We start from the raw sequence: 21,514 nt of genomic DNA, 5'->3' as shown, positions 1-21,514 counted from the left end.
ACCCCATCCTGTCCTGGGTAGTACAGCTTCTGTACCACACACATAAGCCATAAGTGAGCACGCTCTCAATGGCACAGTGATAGAAGGCAAGCAGCAGTTTCTGCGGAAGATGGCGCGAATTTTAGGAGGTGGTTAGATTATATCCAGTCTTTGTTGAGCATTTGTTCCGATTTGTTTATGACGCAGTGATATGACAACGAGAAATTATCCGGCATTCATCCGGATATGTTTTTGGGGTGTTTATGAGCATTCCCATTAATCATTCATCCATCCCATTCTTTTTGGTGCATTTTGCCATTACTTTCCAAACTGCAAAAAGTACCGTCCCCCCATATATGTATTTAAAAAGAGCCAGTGTGGTGTAGTGGTTAAGAGCGGTAGTCTCGTAATCTGGGGAACTGGGTTCGCGTCTCCGCTCCTCCACATGCAGCTGCTGGGTGACCTTGGGCCAGTCACACTTCTCTGAAGTCTCTCAGCCCCACTCACCTTGCAGAGTGTTTGTTGTGGGGGAGGAAGGGAAAGGAGAATGTTAGCCGCTTTGAGACCCCTTAAAGGGGGTGAAAGGCGGGATATCAAATCCAAACTCCTCCTCCTCCTCCTCCTCCTCCTCCTCCTCCTCCTCCTCCTCTTCTTCTTCTTCTTCTTCTTCTTCTTCTTCTTCTTCTTCTTAAAAAGTGGATTTGTTCCAGTAGGTTGACAGAGCTCATTAATGCATTTTAACTGAGCAAACCTACAGTTCTGCTATGCGTTTATGTGCCTCTTGCAAAATAGTGACAAGTCTAAAGGCACCCTATAGCTGCTTCTGCTTCCAGAGCCACCCTCTCTTGGGAATTTACTATCTCTCCCTCTTGCCAGCCCCACTTTGGTCAAAACTCTGCTCCCAATCAATAGCTATGCTTGTTTAGGGCCTGCAGGGACTGATAAGGTTTAAATCTGAATTGGCTACCACTGTCAGCAATGGGAACAATGTTTTGTGTCTGATGTACAACATGCCGCTGCAAAAGACGTTTCTGTGCTTTTAATAGCAACCCAGAACAAGAGGGAATTTCAGGAAGTAAAAAATTCTCACCTGTGAGGCAGTGTGATATGAAAAGCTGCTAAATCCCAGCACTTCTCTGTTCTACGCAACCCAGAAAGGTACCCCAGGACGAGAGTAATCAGACCTCAGCATAGCTGTCAACCTTCTCTCTTTTTTCTGGGAAATTCCCTTATTCCAGCGCCGTTTCCCGCTGCTTCCCACTGCTATCCAGGATTGTTAGATATCCCATAGACTGTCCCCGGGACAGGTGAGGCTGCTGATCCCTTATTTTCAAATCTGAAAGTTGACAGCTATGGACCTCAGGCTTGTCATATCTACTTCACTTTTTACTACAACCCCAAGATCTACCAGTGTTATAATCAAGTGCAAAGAAAGCAACAACCAGTAAGAATTAAAGAACAGGTCTGCCTCTGAGCACATTCTGTGATAAGGAATTTGTTTGCAGTCCCAGACTTGACCTGGGCTCAAAGTCCTTTAACACCAAATCCACTCCAGGTTAGCGGCAGAAGCAGCTGGCATTGTAGGGCAGTGCCACAGAGCCAACCTTCTATCCTAACGCTAGCCTGGCGTATCCTTACCAGGGTGGGGTAGTGGCAAGGTGGGGGGCACTGTTCTGGCACGAGTACTGGGTTGGCACTATACTCATGCAGCCCTGAACTTGCTGGTGCCCTGCCTCATCCTTGAACCATCCCGGTACGTGGCAGCAATGCTGGGGTCTGGAAGACAGCTCTAGGGCACGGCCCCAGCGTGCCAGTCGCGCCTGCTTAACTCCTTTCTTTTCAGCAGCCTGAGGTAGGTGGGGGAAGTCATTTAATTGTTGCTCCTGTGAAATATACTCGGAGTCGAGAGTGGATTTCACGCTCTTTATTGAGCTCATAGTGGTGAGGAAGAATGGAAGTTAACCAAAATGTCTGCTTTATATACATTATTTACACAATGGGCCCCACGTGATTGGCTGATTCCAGGATTCACCTTGGGTGGTTCCTGTGGACCAATCAGAATGCTGCATTCTGAACCCTATTGTTCCAGGACCAATCAGACTGCTGCATTCTGAATCCTATTGTTCTAGGACCAATCAGACTGCTGCATTCTGAATCATATTGTTCTAGGACCAATCAGACTGCTGCCTTTTGGATCCTATTCAACTCAGTACATAACATCCTGTGAAACAAATGGGAGTCAAGCCCCCTTTTGTTGATCTTCTTCAAATCTCCCAGAGACCTGCCAGAAGATTTAGGAGACCTGCCCTCTGGACTAAATGTATACCACGGACTACTGGCCAAATTCCAGGAGACAAGCTGTAGCACTTCCTTGTTGCTGGGGTTATTGTATGAAGGGAAAGCCGAAGGTGGTGCCCTTCTGATGTTATTGGACTCCAAGTCCCATCGGCCCCAGGCAGCACAGGCATCAGTCAGGGATGATGGGAGTTGCAGTCCTGCAACATCAGAAGGGCACCACTTTGGCTACTCCTGTTGTAAAGAATGTCAGTCTATGTGGCTCTTCCTTTTCCTCTGATCTGGCAAGGCATTTCCTATGTTCCTAAGCCAAAGTGCTCAAGATCACTTAACAGAGAGTGGTTCCCGAGTGCACATCCTTCTTTTGTCAATGCAAAATACATTAGTGGTCTGAGTGGTGGAATTCTATTTAAAACTAAAGCGGGTCATACAAGACCGGGAGTCAGTCCGCCCATCCCTGCTTTATTGCCTCTGGTCATCCCCGAGCCTAGTCAGGGGAAGAGACAAGCTCCCTGGAGCTGGCCCAGGGCTGGCTCCTTTCTCAATGGGATGCTTTCAGAAAGACCCGAGCCTTGGCTTCCCTCGCTGCTTAGGATGAGGTGGAGCCAGGGCTCTCTGGCCCACGTCCCAACCTCCCAGTGCTATTTACAGGCTGCAAAGTTTGGGATTCTTCAGCTGCTCTGGCCCAGGACATAGATTGGCTGTGGTCTCTCCCACATGCTGTGGGCGAACTGAAGCAAGTTGGATGGACGGCAGGTGGCCTGGTGCTGGAGGCAGAATTCCCGGGCTCCTTCAAAAACCGCTTCGATCAGGACAGCTAGAGAGCTGCCTTTAGCCTCCCGAAATGGCAATCTCTCCTGTGAAGCAGGAGGCAATGTTTGCCTGTTTCCCCTCCCGTTTATAAATTGCTAAAACAAAAAGTAGTGGGATTCCAGGGTACTTGGAAGTAGCCCCTATGGATGGGCCAATTGGTCAGTTTGGGTCTCTCTCAGTTTCTCATTTTTCTAAGCTTAAACTCAGGTCTCCACATTTCAGCAGCAACTTGCAATTATTACAGTGGTACCCCGGTTTTTGAGTGTAATCCGTTCCAGAAGACCGTTCGAGTTCTGAAATGTTCAAAAACTGAAAACTCAATACGGAAACCTCACTATGGAAGCTGTGTGGCATGTTTGACTTCTGAGGCATGTTCGAAAACTGAAGCAACAGAGACGTTCGAAAACCAAGATCACTGTATTTTTAACTTTTCATGAAACTTCGGTATCTTAATGTGAATTTATCATACAACCCACATTTCCAGAGCTGTTGCAAAGATTATAGAGACTACAAGCACAGCGGAACAAAATGGAAGGGTGGACTGTGCCACTTCAGGCTGCAAGTGGCAGGAATCAAAATTTTGAATGCTTCCCTACACAAAAAGAAAGAGACTCAGCGTAAGTAGAAAACTAACACTGGAAGAGGTACATTAGAAACTTCCTTTCTGATGCGTTCGGTTTTAAGCTAGCCCTCTTCCTGACACATTAGTTTTCTACTTGCGAGGAGTTTTTACATGGAACATTCAAAAATAGCATGCACCAACACATACCGCACACAGTCTTTAGTGGTACAGTTCATTTTACTAGCTCATTCTGCTGCAACTATATACCTAGTAGGCCAAAGAACAGGTAGGTGAGATGCCAGGGACGCTAGAACGGCGCTGTAAACAGTGTATTAAAAGAGGGTTAGCTGTGCCACGGGCATCATGTGGTCATTACTTTTGTTTAATTAAACACAGGAGATGCGCTTCCCATTGTTAAAGAACAGCAGCACATTGTTCTATAGCTAAAGAGAAAAGTGACACATAAAATTGGTAGGAGATTACTGTAGACCAGGAGTGGAGAACCAAGATGTTGCTGGATCATAACTCCCATTATCCCTGACCAATGACCATGCTGACTCAGGCTCATGGTAGCTGCAGTCTAACAATTTCTGAAAGACCACAGGTTCCCATCCCTGGTGTAAAGGAAGTTTTAGCCTTGCATGGATTCCCCATACCCTATTTTTAAAAGGCTACATGATCACGCCTATGACTGCTTTTAAATGTTATCAGAACACAAGTGAGGTTGTGACGCGAGAGCCAGTGATGACACAGGCACTAGCCAATAGGGGCCTTTTCAAGGCTGTAATGTGTAATACAACGTAACCCAGCAACCAGGAACCAACAGGAGAAACCAGGAGGGAAGGTCAGAAATTAGGTCAGAACCAGAGAACAAGCCAGGGTTGAAGACCAGGAGCATGCTAGAGCTCAAGAAGCCCTTGTTGCTCAAGCAAAACTCAGCTGGCACAGGGCTCGTGGACATACTATGAAGCTGAACGCTAGGAGATTCAGGAGGACAGATTTTAAAAAGTACAAGCAGTGAACCTTTTGCACGTGTTCAATTGGAAGGGTGGCAAACTGAACGAAGCCAGCGAGAGAGACATCTGTCAGGAGCTGGAGTCAGGTGTAAGTAGCAAGAAAACACCCAGAGTCAGTTAACTCTTTATTCAAAGAAACCAAAACAGCACGGGCCTAGTGATCCCAGCAACTCTTCCCAGCAGGTCTTGCCCCAAGAAGGCAGCTGAATGAGGCAGTGAAGGTCCCTGCCTCCCCACATCTGCCTGTCCCATCCTCTCCAGGGTTTTCCCCAAGCATCCACAAGCTGTGCCTGCCCTGCACACAACCAATCTCTGCTCTGCTCTGTGTGTTCTAGGAGACTGGGGAGAGGGGAGCTGGTCACAGCAGGAGTGGGAGACTTCTTCAGCACCCTGCCTAGTCTCTGCCTGTTGGCCCTCCTTCTCTCCAGTCTCTGCTTCTGCCTCTGATTTTGGACTGCTCTCTGCTCCAGAGTCTTCCCACTCACTAAACCCTGTTGCCTCTTCTGATTCCGACACCTCCTTCCCCCAGTCTGCCCCCTCTTCTCCCTCTGACCACTCATTGTCACCCCACCACCGCTTCCTGAGCTCTGAGTCTTCTTCTCTTGGGGGGTTCCCCAACTGCTGCCTCCCACCGCTCCTCCAGTCCCTGACAAGACAGCAGTGCGGATCCTGCTGCTCGCTGGCAAGAATCAACCTTTGGAAGAGAGGCTGCTCATGCTGTTTCCTCCATGGGGAACTGACACTGTTTGAGAGACTAGCATTGTCTGCCAGGGTGACTCCCTGCTGCTAAGCTTGCAAGCTTGTAAATGAACAGATAGCACCCAAAATGTTAAGTCTCAATATACCCTCCTTGCCGGGGTGGGGAACCCACTGCAAAAGGCTTTTCCTGGAATGGCCTTTGAATGCACTCTGCACATGGTCAGAGGCATTCTCCTCTTCATCTCAATCTGTTCCAGGCCAGCCTGAGCCCCGGAGAAGCCTTGCTTAGCACGGTGGCTGTGCATCGCACCCGCCTTCAACAGGCAAACATACTGTAAACATTTCTTTCCCTGTCATTGCCAGCAACAAAGAGAACGTCTCCTGCTGTCAGGCAAACAGCGAGCGCAAGGCTTTCTCTCATTCTGACTTCAAAGGCGGCATTTCAAGCATGGAGGAATTCCAGCCATGCTGAGCAGGAGACCCACACGGTCCTTGTGGGAGAGTGTGCAAGAACTCAAGAGTGCAGTTTACAGTTCCAAGTCATCTTTCTCAAACAGCAATCATCCCCTTTTACATTAGCGCCAGCGGTCAAACTCTCTCCACCTCTGGACCCTCTGTACTAGGACTGGGCGATATCTGGTTTTCAACAATGCGTTATAACACCAGCTAAACATTGTGATATACAGTGGAACCTCAGTTTCCGAACGTAATCTGTTCCAGAAGACCGTTCGACTTCCAAAACGTTCGAAAACCGAAAACTGAAAGCGGAAGCCTCAATACAATATAGGAAGCTCAAAACAGAAGCCGTGTAGCATGTTCGGCTTCCGGACATCATTTGAAAACCAGAGCAGTTACTTCCGGGTTTTTGGGATTCGGGAACCGAAACATACGACAACGGAGGTGTTCGACAACCGAGGTTCCACTATACCAATATATCATGATGTCTGAAATAAGGATGGAACTATGTGGAAGCGAACAGTAGGGCTTGACGATATCTGGTTTTCAACATTGTGATCTATCACCAGCTAAACATCGTGATGCACTGATACATCATGATGCCTGAAATAAAGACGGAGCTATGCAGAGGCATTGGCTGGCTTCACAGTTTTTCCCACATTGTGATTTTTGCACAACACACACACACACACACACACATCATGACTTGCAATATATTGCCAGGTCAAAAATTATGAAACCGATATCACAATATGTGGTTTTGGATGATATATTCATATATCTCCCAACTGTGCTCTGTACAGTGGTACCTCGGGGTAAGTACTTAATTCGTTCCGGAGGTCCATTCTTAACCTGAAACTGTTCTTAACCTGAAGCACCACTTTAGCTAATGGGGCCTCCTGCTGCTGCCGCGCCGCCGGAGCACGATTTCTGTTCTCATCCTGAAGCAAAGTTCTTAACCCGAGGTAATATTTCTGGGTTAGTGGAGTCCGTAACCTGAAGCGTTTGTAACAGAAGCGTATGTAACCTGAGGTACCACTGTACTTCAGTGGAGATCAAACCATCACACGTCTCTCTCTCTCTCCACTCATTGGCCCCAAGTTCAGGGAAAAGCAGACTCCGCTAGGAGGACTTAAAGTGAGACACAGAGGATTAGGGATGCCTTGGTGTGTGTCGCGTACTCTAACCACTACACCACACTGACTCTCTTGTGATCTGGAAACCAACTGTGGAAACCAACAACCAATCTGAAAAGCGCTACCAGCTAGGGCAACTCTTCCTGGGATGAGAGAGGCCCAAATACTCCTGCCTGGAACTCCTGGGGAGCCGTGTTTAGGAGGACACCCAGATGCCAATTAATAATTGAGGGGGCACATGAGGACCGAAGCAATTAATGTCACATGCCGTTAGGCCTGCCGTATCACTTGCAGCTATAAATACCAATATTTTTGCTCAGTGGCAGAGCATCTGCTTCACATGCAAATGCTCCCAGATATATAATCCCCAGCATCTCCTGATATGGCTACGAAAACCCCTGCATCTCAATGCCTGGAAAGCCATTACCAGTCAGCACAGATCGTTCTTCCTCAACTTGGGCCCTTCAAGATGCTTTAGACTACAACCCCTCATCAGCTCCTGCCAGCACAGGGCCAGAGTTAAGTACCAGGTGAACCAATGCAGGGATGGGGTCAAGGGTCAGCACAGTCCCCTGGGCTTGCCGTAGTGAGGAAGAAGATTCAGGGAGGGAGAGGACTCCATAGAGTCAATGTTGGATCTGCAGGGTCCGGCAGCTTCCCATAATGTTTAGAACCAGTGCCCCTGTATTCCTAGTGGTCCAACTCTGTATAATGCAGTTTCATACAGACCTCTGTAAACCTGCCAGCCAAACCTGTACTTAAAATAAAACTTAAAAGTTGGCTTGCAGAGTATACTCAATACTTTCCGGCAGGAACAGCTCACCTCTGGCTCTCCAGATGTGGCTGGACATCAGATCCCATCATTGTCCCTGACCACTGGGCCATGCTGGTGGGAGATGGAATCCAAAAAGATCTGGAGGGCCACGGGCTGTCCGCTCCTGCCTTAGGAGAAGATTTCCTAAGTGATCCAGCAATCATAATAACACCAGCAGGAGGAATGCTCTTGTATCCCTTACCTGAGCCCAACATGTGGATGAAATCCAGAGAGCGGGGCCGGAAGAACTGGTCACATGAAGATGCAGATCCGGGAAAGGTCAGAGGTCACCAGCGGAGGAAAGCTCAAGGAGATCCAGATGCCACAAGAAAAACCCCAGCGGAAGTCCTGCAGGGTCTGCCACCATCACAGCTGATCAGAAGGAGCCACCAGGAGGAGATCCATCATGCAAAGCGACCTCACATGGCAACCCACCGTGGGAGATGTCTCAGGAGGCGGGTTACAAGGAGAAGGAGCCGCGCGGGGGGGGGGGGGGAGGCTGATCCCACCGGGGTGCGTCCCAGTTTGCTTGCCAAAGCCACCACGGCATGACACAATGGGGCCGCTCTGTCTCACTGCATCTCTCATCAAAGGCAGAGCGAGAAGCCAAAGACGACAGCAAAGAGAGGATTTGAAAGGCGGTGCGCGGACGTCAGGGCTTCACCAGTCCCTTTGGCAGAGGGAGGCAGAGGCAGGCGGAAGGCAGGCAGACCCTCGGAGCCCAAAGGAGGCCTGGACGGGGCATGGGTATCTCCCTTGCTGAGTATCTCCCTTGCTCAGCTTAGCCACAAGCTCTCCCTTTGGCCGTGCAAGCAGCTGACGCGGGCGCTGGGAATTCCTCTCCTTGCTGAGCCAACAAGTTCTGGGAGCCGGTCCCAAGAGGAGGCAGGACAGTTTGCACAGCTGGGAAGTGGTGTTGGCTTTCACCCGCCGGGAGAGGTGGAAGTGAGCCGCCATGGGGGCCCTTCTAAAAACCAGCAGAGGGCAGCAGGTCTTACCCAGTGCAGAACCAACACTGGGAAGCCTTGAACTTACACACACACCAATCACAGTCCCCAAAAGAGGACCGAAGTCTCTTGGGGTTACCACCTTCTCTGCCTGCCCTTGCTCCTATGACCTGAGTAGTGGGCTTCCCTCCCCAATTATCTTCCTGTCGAGGGAAGCTTTATGAGATCAAGTATCTCTCTGCTTTCACTGTCTGGGTGTCACGCGGAAATTGAAGGAAGCCTGCCACAGTTTGAGGTAGCGATGCCTCTGAACACCAGTTTCTGGAAACCACAAGATGAGAGAGTGCTCTTGAGCTGTAGACTTAGACCGGCCATTGGCCTGATCCTGCAGGCTCTTCTTATGATCTTAAGGCACAAGAAGGCAGATCCATTGAAGGAAACAACTCTCATGTTCTCTCCCATAACCTCTGCGTCCTCCAGGTAAGTTGACTGGCCAGTCTGCTTAGGACAGAGGAAAGGGAGGGTGTTTTCATAAAATGAATAGTTGGCATATGTAATTCATTGCTAAGATAGGATGATGCTCACTAACTAGAAGATAAGTAGCTTACACACGCACTTCTTACATGAAAAAAGGGAGGAGCCATGTTTATTTCACTCCATTAATTTAGGCCACAATCCTGTACACACTTACCTGCGAGTAAGTCCCACTGACCTCTGCATATCATCTGTTGGTTAGAGTGTGGTGCTGATCATGCCAAGGTCAATGCCCATATAAAACAGTTTTATATTCTTGCATTGCAATGGGGTTGGACTAGATGATCCTCAGTAAAGATAAAGGTAAAGGGACCCCTGACCGTTAAGTCCAGTCGCGGACGACTCTGGGCTTGCAGTGCTCATCTCATTTTACTGGCTGAGGGAGCCGACGTTTGTCCGCAGACAGTTTTTCCAGGTCATGTGGCCACCACGACTAAGTCGTTTCTGGTGAACAAGAACAGCGCACGGAAACGCCGTTTACCTTCCCGCCGGAGTGGTACCTATTTATCTACTTGCACTTTGACGTGCTTTCGAACTCCTAGGTTGGCAGGAGTAGGGACTGAGCGATGGGAGCTCACCCCGTCGTGGGGATTCGAACTGCTGACCTTCTGATCGGCAAGCCCTAGGCTCTGTGGTTTAGACCACAGCGCCACCCGCATCCCTTTACATGATCCTCAGGGTCCCTTCCAACTCTACAGTTCTACAATTCTATGGCAAACAATAAGGAGGGGCTGCTATCTTCATGACCTGCTTGCGGACTTCCCAGAAGCAGCTGGCTAACCACTACAGAATAAAGAAAGATGGGTGGATTGGATGACCCTGCAGTGCCCCTTCTTATGCTGTAATAACCTTTAAAGGAGACATCATGTGCATGTATACAGCTTTGATGGTTGATGGCCAGAAAGTTAAAATGTAGCACTGGGATTTCTCCCCCCTGAAAACCTTGCAGGACCCCTCTAAGAAAAAGCTGTGGCCCATAAAGAGCAGGCCAAGGATATCAGTAGCACTTAATTAAAGCAGCAGCAGCAGCAGCAGCTTATAGGGGCAAGTGGAGGGGTTGTGGGGTTCAAGGTGTATTTTTAATGAGACACCGCCCTCTCGCGGTTGTCCTCTGCTATTGCACTGAGGCTTTATATCCTATGCTCAAGAACACAAGAAATGTTTGCCAAGCTTGTTCTTTATAGCAAAGAGGTGCTCACATATGACCACCTTAGAGTGCAGTGAAGTCTTCCCACCCCAGATGTGTTTCACAGCCCTCAGCCCACTCTCAAGCTGTTCACATCAGCAAAGCTTCATTAATGTCAGATTTGTTTCTGTTTGTGTACACACCAAGGGAGTGTTGACAGGTGGGAATGACTTTACCCTACGTAAAGATGTCCACACCTTGGCTGGAGCAGAAAACCGGTCTAAGAAGCAATGCATCAAACAGCACTACAGTGGTACCTCAGGTTAAGAACTTAATTTGCTCCAGAGGTCCGTTCTTAATCGGAAACTGTTCTTAACCTGAAGCACCACTTTAGCTAATAGGGCCTCCCGCTGCCGCCGCGCGATTTCTGTTCTCATCCTGAAGCAAAGTTCTTAACCCGAGGTACTATTTCTGGGTTAGAGGAGTCTGTAACCTGGAGCGTCTGTAACCTGGAGCGTCTGTAACCTGAGGTACCACTGTGTTTTATAACGTATGCATTTCGGATAGCTCCCTGGGTTCGTGGACTAAAAGCCCTGCCCTGGAAACACAGTGACTGCGCAGTAAACAAGAGTCTGATCACTGGCCCATCTAGCTACACAACGACTCTTCAGGGTTTCAGGCAGGACAGGATACTTCCCTCCAGGGCTGTCTCAAGATACCAGGGACTGAACCTGGCAACTCCTCAATGCATAGCATGGAAGTATATCTGGTTGGAGCAAGGCTTCATTGGAGCAAGTGTTTGCCATGACTCATGGAATCATGGAGTTGGAAGGGAGCCCCAGCCCAACCCCCTGCAATGCAGGAATCTCAACTAAAGCATCCATGACAGATGGACAGCCAACCTCTGCTTAAAAACCACCAAGGAAGGAGTGTCCACACCTCCCAAGAGAGTGCATTCTGGTGTTGAACAGCTCTTGCTGTCAGAAAGTTCTTTTTGATGCTTAGTCAGAATCTCCTTTCTTGTAGCTTGAAGCCATTGGTTTGAGCCCTACCCTGCAGAGCAGGAGAAAACAAACCTGCTCCACCTTCGATGTGACAGCCCTTGAGATTATAACAAGCATTCAGTCCCCAAATGCATGTTTGAGTTAAAGGGGGGTCCCTGGTCTGACTGGTCACGTGGAAGGCAGAGGCACCAACAGCAGGTGGAGCCAATGACAGGCAAAGCCAAGTAAGTCTCATTTTTGTCCCCATCCTCCTCCCATGCTGAGTTCTACAAGGGCAACACTGAGACTTGCAGCTATACATACTCTCCAACATTTGTCTAATGAAAATAAGGATCTCCAGTGCTGTTTTTCTAGAAAAAGAGGTGCTGGAACTCACCATGAATACCTCCCTCGCTCTCTTAGAAGCACAAAGGTGCCCACCTGAGAGGTGCCGGAACTGAGATCTGGTGAGTTCCAGCTGGGGGAGAAAGCCCTGGGGATGTCCTATTCCATACCCTCCAACATTTCTTCAATGAAAATAGGGACGTCCTAAGGAAAAAGCAGAGACATCACCTTGCCAACAAAGGTCCGTATAGTTAAAGCTGTGGTTTTCCCAGTAGTGATGTATGGAAGTGAGAGCTGGACCATAAAGAAGGCTGATCGCTGAAGAATTGATGCTTTTGAATTCTGGTGCTGGAGGAGACTCTTGAGAGTCCCATGGACTGCAAGAAGATCAAACCTATCCATTCTGAAGGAAATCAGCCCTGAGTGCTCACTGGAAGGACAGATCCTGAAGCTGAGGCTCCCATACTTTAGCCACCTCATGAGAAGAGAAGACTCCCTGGAAAAGACCCTGATGTTGGGAAAGATGGAGGGCACAAGGAGAAGGGGATGACAGAGGACGAGATGGTTGGACAGTGTTATCAAAGCTACCAGCATGAGTTTGACCAAACTGTGGGAGGCAGCGGAAGACAGGAGTGCCTGGCATGCCCTGGTCCATGGGGTCACAAAGTAGGACATGACTAAATGACTAAACAACAACAACAAAGGAAAAGCGGGACATTCCAGGATCAAATCAGAAACCAGGACAGCTTCTGAAATCCGGGACTCTCCCTGGAAAATAGAGACACTTGGAAGGTCTCTGTGTACGCACAGTATCTTTAAAGCACATTTGAATTGCATTTCCTCCTCAAAGAGGAGCACTGCAGTTTAAGGGTTACTGGGAATTGCAACATCGCGAGGGGTGAACTACAGTGCCCAGAATTCTTTGAGGGGAAAATGTGCTTTTAAAGGTACAGTATGTGTGTAGCCTGTGGGGGCGTAAGAAGACAGGTAGGTAGGGGACCAAGGGGGAGGCAGCCCCCTATTTTGCCCTAATGGACTCACCTCCATTGCTTAGTCTGAAAACACTGTGGTCTAACAACCTGGACCAGCTTGTCCTATCCAGCATCCCACACTGATGGCTATACCCACTAGACTGGAAGCCAGACCGAGAATCAATATTTGGGAGCTAAAGCTGGATGGATTCCTTTCTTTTCCTTTCTTTCTGTTTTTGAAAACAAGGCACCAATGGTCTTTTAGCAGAAAAGCCTGGGCAGGCTGCCTAGGGAGAAAGATGGATTTCCCTTCACTTACAATCCCCCAATTAAGATTTGATAACCCGTCTAAGAGAGACACTTTAGCCAAGCACAAGAAAACGAGCTTAATGTAAAAATGATAAGTGGAGGGAATTAATCCCTTGCCAGCTCTGGAGTGGAGCAAGTGCCTTGATGTCTGCCATAGATCTGAGACACCGGTCCCATTTGACACAGCGGCCCTTAAGCGTTTTGACATGGAAGATCAAACTATATGGAAGGAGCCACCTCTGCCGCCTTTCCCTCCCTCCTGCCAGATCCTAGAAGTTCTGGCTTGCTAGACCTTCTTCATGCACCCCATAGTCTGAGACTTGTGGGAGGGGGCAAAGCTTGGGCGACCAGGGGGCGTTGGCCACGGGCGCAAAATTCTGAGGGGGGGCAACCAGGTGCCCCTGTTATGTACAGTGGTGCCTCGCAAGACGAAAAGAATCCGTTCTGTGATTCTCTTCGTCTAGCGGTTTTCTCGTCTTGCGAAGGAAGCCCATTGACGGATTAGCGGATTAGCGCTATTAGCGGCTTATCTGCTGATCCGATCAGTTGATAAGCGGCTTAGCAGCTTAGAAAAAAGGGGGGAGGGAAAAAACCAGCAGGAACTCGCAAGACATTGTCGTCTTGCAAAGCAAGCCCATAGGAGATTCGTTTTGCGAAGCACCTCCAAAACGGAAAACTCTTTCATCTAGCGGGTTTTCCGTCTTGCGAGGCATTCGTCTTGCGGGGCACCACTGTACTGAGTTGAATAGGATTCAGAATGCAGCAGTCTGATTGGTCCTAGAACAATAGGATCCAGAATGCAGCAGTCTGATTGGTCCACAGGAGCCACCCAATCCAGCTCCAAGTGGAAGTGAACCCGCAACCTGATTGGCCTACAGGAGAATCCTAGAATTAGCCAATCACGTGGGGCCCATTGTGTAAATAATGTATATGAAGCAGACATTCTGGGGGAACGTCCATTCCTCCTCACCACTATGAGCTGAAGAAAGAGCATGAAATCCACTCTTGACTCCGAGTATATTTCACTGGCGATGAAGGTGGGATTCGAACCCATGCGGTGTTATGTACTGAGTTGAAAAGGATTCAGAATGCAGCAGTCTGATTGGTCCTAGAACAATAGGATTCAGAATGCTATTCAACTCAGTACATAACAGCCCCCATGACAAGCTACCTGCTGTGCTCCTGCCGCCTTCCAGAGCCGCAGGGAGGCAAGCTGCACCCAGACTGGGCCTTCGACTTTCACGGCTGGAGAGGTGCCTCCATCTCCTTGCATGCCCTGCTCTTGGGCTGGCTGAGAGGCGAGGGCCTGCCCAGCCTCTGAGGCAGGGGGCAAGGCCTAGGGAGCTCTGGACACTGGTGGCCCAGGCCCAGGCCGGGGAGGAAGAGTCTGTTCCTGTGGAGGGGGGAAGAGGAGGCTGTGGCAGAGGCCGAGCCAAGGTTGCTGCAGTCAAAATGGTGGCACCTCCATGCAGCACTCCTGGTGTTGGCCCACCAATATGCGCCCCCAACCCCGTGCCACACCACAGCCACCTGCCATGTTGAGAGAGGGAGAGGGCACCAGGGCCACCCACTGAGGAGGGAGGCAAGAAAACGCCCAAGGGGGGAGCCCCTCCCGGAATGCGCCTTCTGCCCAATCCACCAGGGGGTGCAACACTTGCCCTGCCCCAGGCACTGGCAACCCACACTATGCCACTGCTTGTGGAGCAGGGTATCTTCCTCTTCTTCTTTGGCGATCCCTCATAGCCAAGTAAGATTGCCTTCCATAAACACGGTTTTAATAATGATTCAGTAAGTGACTGTGGAGGCCAATTCTGGATCCACACATCCTTCCACAGTGGGGACATTGGTTTCCAGGCGGGAGTTAATCACGGTGTGCATTTGCCAAGCGTGCCTTCCTCTTAGCACATTTCTCCCTTGTGTCCTGAGTTTGAGTGTCTTCAAAGCCCGTGACACCTTTGATAAAGGCTGTTCTCCAACTGGAAAGCTCGCAGGCCAGTGTTTCCCAGTTGTCAGTGTTTATACTACATTTTTTTAGATTTGCCTTGAGACAGTCTTTAAACCTCTTTTGTTGACCACCAGCATTACGCTTTCCATTTTTAAGTTTGGAATAGCATAGTTGCTTTGGAAGACGATCATCAGGCATCCGCACAACATGACTAGTCCAACGAAGCTGATGTTGAAGAATCATTGCTTCGACGCTGGTGATCTTTGCTTCTTCGAGTACACTGATGTTAGTTCGCCTGTCTTCCCAAGTGATGTGTAAAATTTTTCGGAGACACCGTTGATGGAATATTCCAAGGAGTTGGAGATGGCGCTTATAAGTGATCGATGTTTCACAAGCATATAGTAAGGTTGGTAGTACAATAGCTTTGCAAACAAGCATTTTGGTTTCCCTGCGAATTGGTTACCCTTGTGGAGCAGGGTATATGGGGCTTCCAGCTCTTAAGAGACTAAAATGTTACACTTAGGCAAGGCCCACAGATGTGCCACAGTAGTAACAGTACAGTACTACCTTGGTTCTCAAACGCCTTGGTTCCCGAAAACCCGGAAGTTAGTGTTCTGGTTTTTGAACATTTTTCAGAAGCCGAAAGTCCGATGCGGCTGTTGGCTATTGTTTCTGGGGCGCTGGCACCAATCAGAAGCTGTGCCTTGGTTTCCAAACATTTTGGAAGTGAAACGGACTTCCAGAACTGATTAAGTTCGAGAACCACTGTATTTGGCGCTTTTGTTTTTCCTATTTATTTTGCGTTTTTGTTTTTGAGGCTCTTTTGGTTAATTTGTTTTTGTGACTGTGTGGAACCCAGTTCAGCTACTGATTGATTGATTCTGTGACTGCGGAAATGGATAAAAGCCCCTCATCCAAACAGTGACTATCATCAGTGCAGGTAAGAATTTTTTTTTTTTTTAATTTTTATCATCTACAATACTGTCTTATTTATTTTATAGTACAGTACATTGATTACTGGGATGCGGGTGGCACTGTGGGTTGAACCACAGAGCCTAGGACTTGCCAATCAGAAGGTTGGCAGTTCGAATCCCCGCAACGGGGTGAGCTCCCGTTGCTCGGTCCCTGCTCCTGCCAACCTAGCAGTTCGAAAGCACGTCAAAGTGCAAATAGATAAATAGGTACTGCTCTGGCAGGAAGGTAAACGGCGTTTCCGTGCACTGCTCTGGTTCACCAGAAGCAGCTTAGTCATGCTGGTCACATGACCCGGAAGCTGTACACCAGCTCCTTCGGCCAATAAAGCGAGATGAACGCCGCAACCCCAGAGTCGGCCACGACTGGACCTAATGGTCAGGGGTCCCTTTACCTTTACCTTACATTGATTATTGCTTTCATTTTATGGATCAATGGTCTTGTTAGATAGTAAAATTCATGTTAAATTGCTGTTTTAGGGGTTGTTTTTAAAAGTCTAGAATGGATTAATCCATTTTGGAAAGTGCGCCTTGGTTGTGGAACGCTTTGGTTTTGGAACAGACTTCCGGAACGGATTAAGATTGAGAACCAAGGTACCACTGTATAGAGATATGAATGGCCAGAAAAAATGGAAAAATTCAGAAGAGGGGCAATGGAGCTTGGAGATGCATCACTGGGGGGAAATGGATGTGGGAGCGGGGGTGGAGGGGTACCTTTTATGTAATATTTCTTGTTAGACCGTTGCTGTTTCCATCACATGCTAGTAAATTCAGGCTGTGCACTGACAGTTGATTTGGTGCTCTTGAGAAACAGACCCACTTCCTCAAGAAAAAGCCCTGGGAAGCATGAGAGAAAGACAACTTTGTCTAACCTCCCCACAAAAAAACCCAGAATGAATGCTGAATACACAGGTTGTCCGGACGTGATGTCGTGAATTTTGTGTCTTAAAATTCAAGTACTTTCCTCTAAAGAGTTTTGCCTTTTCTTTTTTTTTAATCATTTGGCTGCTCTTCTTATTTTACCTTAACATGTGTATTTTATACTGTATTTTATGCTGTTTTTGTTGCATTAATTAAGTGCCTTAAATTTGTTGTTAGATGCCCTGAGCCCGGTTTTCTGAACTGGGAAGGGCGGGGTATAAATAAAAATTTAATAATAATAATACTAATACTAATACTAATACTACTACTAATAATAATAATAATAATTTGCTGTGACCTGAAGTGGCACCTGTGCTAGTAACGCCTTAATTAATTTCCCTCCTTGGAACGAGTTATCTTCAACCCCAGCATATAAATCAATTATTTAATGGGAGGGTTTCATTATGCTATTTACTTGGCATGTATGAGGCAGTTGATGTGTGCATGAAAACTGCATGTGAGCGCAAGGGCACCATATTGCAAATACTTTTTAAAAACAGGCTGAGGTTGTTTGGCAGAGCCCTATATGCCCTTATGGACCAACCTTAATGCCTGGGAGCTGTCTGTTAAAAATGCAGTAAGAGGTCTGGGGCAAAGGAGAAGAATTTTCCTTGCCCCCAGGCTTCTCAGACTTGCTTGGAACTCAGGAAGCAGGTGGAGATTGTGTTGCTCAGACGGGGGAAAAATCTCACTTTTCCTGAAAAGCAGCATAACATCTCATTCCACAGCCTGCTAATACTGTACAGATTACTATCTCAAAGAATCATAGAATCACAAAACGGTAGTTGGCCGTCCAAGCTCTGCTTAAAAACCACCAAGGAAGGAGAGTCCACAACCTCCCGAGGGAAACCGTTCAACTGCCAAACATCTCTTACTGTCAGAAGGTTTTTCTTGATCTTGAGTCGGAATCTCCTTTCTTGTAACTTGAAGTCATGGGTTCGAGTCCTACCCTCCCAAGCAAGAGAAAACAAGCTTGTTCCACCTTACATGTGACAGCCCTTGAGATATTTGAAGGTGGTTATCATGTCAGCATCTTAAAAAGCAGAGACATCACCTTGCCAACAAAGGTCCGTATAGTTAAAGCTATGGTTTTCCCAGTAGTGATGTATGGAAGTGAGAGCTGGACCATAAAGAAGGCTGATCGCCAAAGAATTGATGCTTTTGGATTATGGGGCTGGAGGAGACTCTTGAGAGTCCCGTGGACAGCAAGAAGAACAAACCTATCCATTCTTAAGGAAATCAGCCCTGAGTGCTCACTGGAAGGACAGATCCTGAAGCTGAGACTCCAATACTTTGACCCACCTCATGAGAAGAGAAGACTCCCTGGAAAAGACCCTGATGTTGGGAAAGATGGAGGGCACAAGGAGAAGGGGACGACAGAGGACGAGATGGTTGGATAGTGTTCTCAAAGCTACCAGCATGAGTTTGACCAAACTGCGGGAGACAGTGGAAGACAGGAGTGCCTGGCGTGCTCTGGTCCATGGGGTCACGAAGATTCGGACACGACTAAATGACTAAACAACAACAACAACAATCATGTCTCCTTTCAGTCTCCTCTTTTCCAGGCCAAACATATCCAGCTCCTTTAAGCTTTCCTGATGAGGCCTGGTTTCCAGACCCTTGATCATCTTGACTGCTCTCTTCTGCACAATTTCCAGCTTGTCACCAAGCTAGATCTCACCAAGTTGGTCAATGTGTAGCAGGCTTGCCATCTGGTAGACCTCCAACCTCGAACCATGAAAGGAGGAGGGGGGTATTTTTTCACTTTTGTCAGTACAGACAACTGAGCAAATTTGTGGCAGATAATATTCCAACTAGATGAGCTGGTTGTCTGCACTGGACCTTACATTCATGATATCAAGTAATAATATTATTAATAATAATAATAGGCTACTCATCCTAGTGTGAAGCCAATGTTTACACTGAGGTGTCCAACACAATGCAGTTGATGCAGCCTGATGACAGGGCAAGGTTCTTGTGGCAATGCATCCTACAACATGTTCCCTCGATTCTTGCCCCTCTTGGCTCACTAAGACTTCCCAAAGGGGTATTTGTGGGGTCAAGACATCCTTGCAGGAGGGAGTGGTCCTGGCCGTCTTAAAAGAGGTGGTGATTTGACAGTTGCTGAAATCCTCCATTGGATCCATTGACTGGTGACATCGCCTTGCCACAAACAACCTCTTTCAGAGAGGATTGAGGTAGGATAGCTCTAAGTATTCTTGGAGGAAACCAATTGCCTTGACCCATTTCAACAGGGGCTCTGGCCTGTTTATAGGATTGGATCAGCCTTGGTTGTCGTGGTGAATGACCTTTATCTGGAGAAGGGCAGAGGAAGTGTGACTCTGTTTTTCCTTACTTGATCTCTGAGCAGCTTTTGATAGCCCTGATTCCCTGATATGACAGTGGGAGCTCTGTTTTACAGTGATTATGGTCCTATCTCCAGGGTCAGTTTCATTGGATGATTATCTCTCAACTGCCCCCCTCCCTTCCCAGCAATTATGTGGTAGAGTGGTACCTCGGGTTAAGAATTTAATTCGTTCTGGAGGTCCGTTCTTAACCTGAAGCACCACTTTAGCTAATGGGGCCTCCTGCTGCTGCTGCGCCGCCGGAGCATGATTTCTGTTCTTATCCTGAAGCAAAGTTCTTAACCCAAGGTACTATTTCTGGGTTGGGGGAGTCTGTAACCTGAAGCGTCTGTAACCCGAGGTACCACTGTACCATCTTGTCCACAATGCTATCTGATATCTGCATGGCTCCTAGACAAAACATGTACTCTTTGTTCATTGTACTACATGTTCTGTCTTTGATCACAGACTCTTGTGAAATCGTGCCACCTCCAGGACCAGCCCAGGGCATTTTCCCACCAGAACCAAAGCTGAAAATGGCATCACGATGTCTTGCTGCTACAAAAACAAGCAAGGTTTCATGACAACACACAATCTGTGCATAGAGTACCATAAGCTCTTCAAAATTCAGGACAACCCTCTGAAGAATCCCTCTGTTCCAGTCAACCAAAACTTGACACCATGCCTACGTTACAAAGTCCACACATAAGTAACTGATGTGTTTAAAACTTGCTTTCTTTTTATTGCTAAGCCAACCAAAGAAACAAAGATAGCTGCTTTACACTACTTTAAAACTGGGTGGTTATAGTTACATATATATATCAGAATCCCGAATGCAGCCATGTCTCTGAGCCGCCTAATAGTTGAATTTCATTTGTTGGCTGTCCTCAGAAAAGCCTAAAGACATTGCAGGAGAAAAGTCCTGGGCCGAAGAGGTGCACACTATGGCAAGTGCAACTAATGGAAGAAAATACAGTTCACAAAAGCTTTGGTCCAAAAGGCACTTCCAATCCTAATAATAATGATTTAAAAACCCTCCAAAATATAAGATCCTGCCATCATCAGCCCTGCTTTTCAACATGAATCAACTGACAAAATTTCTTTTCACAATACTGTTTTAGAAAAATTTGCCTCTCGAAACTGTTGACCACACACAACTTTATCATAGTCATAAACAACCACATTGCCAGCAGCGTCTGCTGAGCCTCCACATTGCCCATCTGGCTTCCACTGGCAATGGCATCAGCCGCTGCCAGCCAGAGTAAGGCACACACGCCGCCACCTTGGGTCACCTGGTAACGCTGTGCAAGCACAGCCAGCATGCCACAGAATAATTTGTGCAAGCACACATGGGGGGCAGCGGCGATATCCTATTGCACATGTGCTTACTCACCTAAAACTTTCTTAGGAATCCATATTCCATTGCTTTTTATATTCCAGATTATTTCTGGGTCCTAGTGTTCGCTTCGTTATGTTTTGTACACCAGTGTGGTGTAGTGGTTAAGAGCGGTAGTCTCGTAATCTGGGGAACCGGGTTCGCGTCTCCGCTCCTCCACATGCAGCTGCTGGGTGACCTTGGGCCAGTCACACTTCTTTGAAGTCTCTCAGCCCCACTCACCTCACAGAGTGTTTGTTGTGGGGGAGGAAGGGAAAGGAGAATGTTAGCCGCTTTGAGACGCCTTAAAGGGGGTGAAAGGCGGGATATCAAATCCAAACTACTCCTCCTCCTCCTCCTCCTCTTCTTCTTCTTCTTCTTCTTCTTCTTCTTCAAAAGTGGATTTGTTCCAGTAGGTTGACAGAGCTCATTAATGCATTTTAACTGAGCAAACCTACAGTTCTGCTATGCGTTTATGTGCCTCTTGCAAAATAGTGACAAGTGAAAGGCGGGATATCAAATCCAAACTCTTCTTCTTCTTATATGTACAAATTCTACAAAGCACACTGTAGCATCTTGAAGAGGCTTTATGTTGGCAGGAGTTTTCATGAATGGTGAGCTAGGCTAGGACTCTGATCGAAATCAGCCACTCTTTCCATTCTGCCTCTGAAGCAACTGCCCCAGTTCTTTGCTTCCAGCTAGAGCAGGGGTGGGCAACTTAAAGCCCAGGGGCTAGAAGCGGCCCAATCGCCTTCTAAATCTGCGTGTTTTTACATGAGTAGAATGTATCCTTTTATTTAAAATGCATCTCTGGATTATTTGTGGGGCCTGCCTGGTGTTTTTACGTGAGTAGAAAGTGTGCTTTTATTTAAAATGCATCTCTGGGTTATTTGTGGGGCATAGGAATTCGTTCATTTTTTTCCCTTCAAAATATAGTCCGGCCCACCACATGGTCTGAGTGACGGTGGACCG

At 47.8% G+C, this 21,514-nt stretch overlaps 1 protein-coding gene across 2 annotated transcripts in view; it reads right to left on the bottom strand.

The window, feature by feature from the left end:
• ZNF385A (zinc finger protein 385A) overlaps positions 1-8,503 on the bottom strand; it is a 227,328-nt gene extending 218,825 nt beyond the window's left edge. The window contains exon 1 of one of the 2 annotated variants that reach the window (XM_083490280.1): positions 7,973-8,503. In XM_083490280.1, the coding sequence (XP_083346406.1) occupies positions 7,973-7,985 (13 nt within the window). In that variant the 5' untranslated portion in view covers positions 7,986-8,503. The remainder of the gene's footprint in view (positions 1-7,972) is intronic. The other variant, XM_083490276.1, reaches the window with a different exon arrangement.
• Between the last annotated feature and the right edge of the window lie 13,011 nt (positions 8,504-21,514).

The sequence above is a fragment of the Podarcis liolepis genome (genome assembly GCF_965112155.1).
Source record: "Podarcis liolepis genome assembly, chromosome: 2".
In the NCBI taxonomy this organism is placed as follows: domain Eukaryota; kingdom Metazoa; phylum Chordata; class Lepidosauria; order Squamata; family Lacertidae; genus Podarcis; species Podarcis liolepis.
Note: the sequence above shows the minus strand (reverse complement) of the source record. Positions and strands in the feature narration are given on the sequence as shown.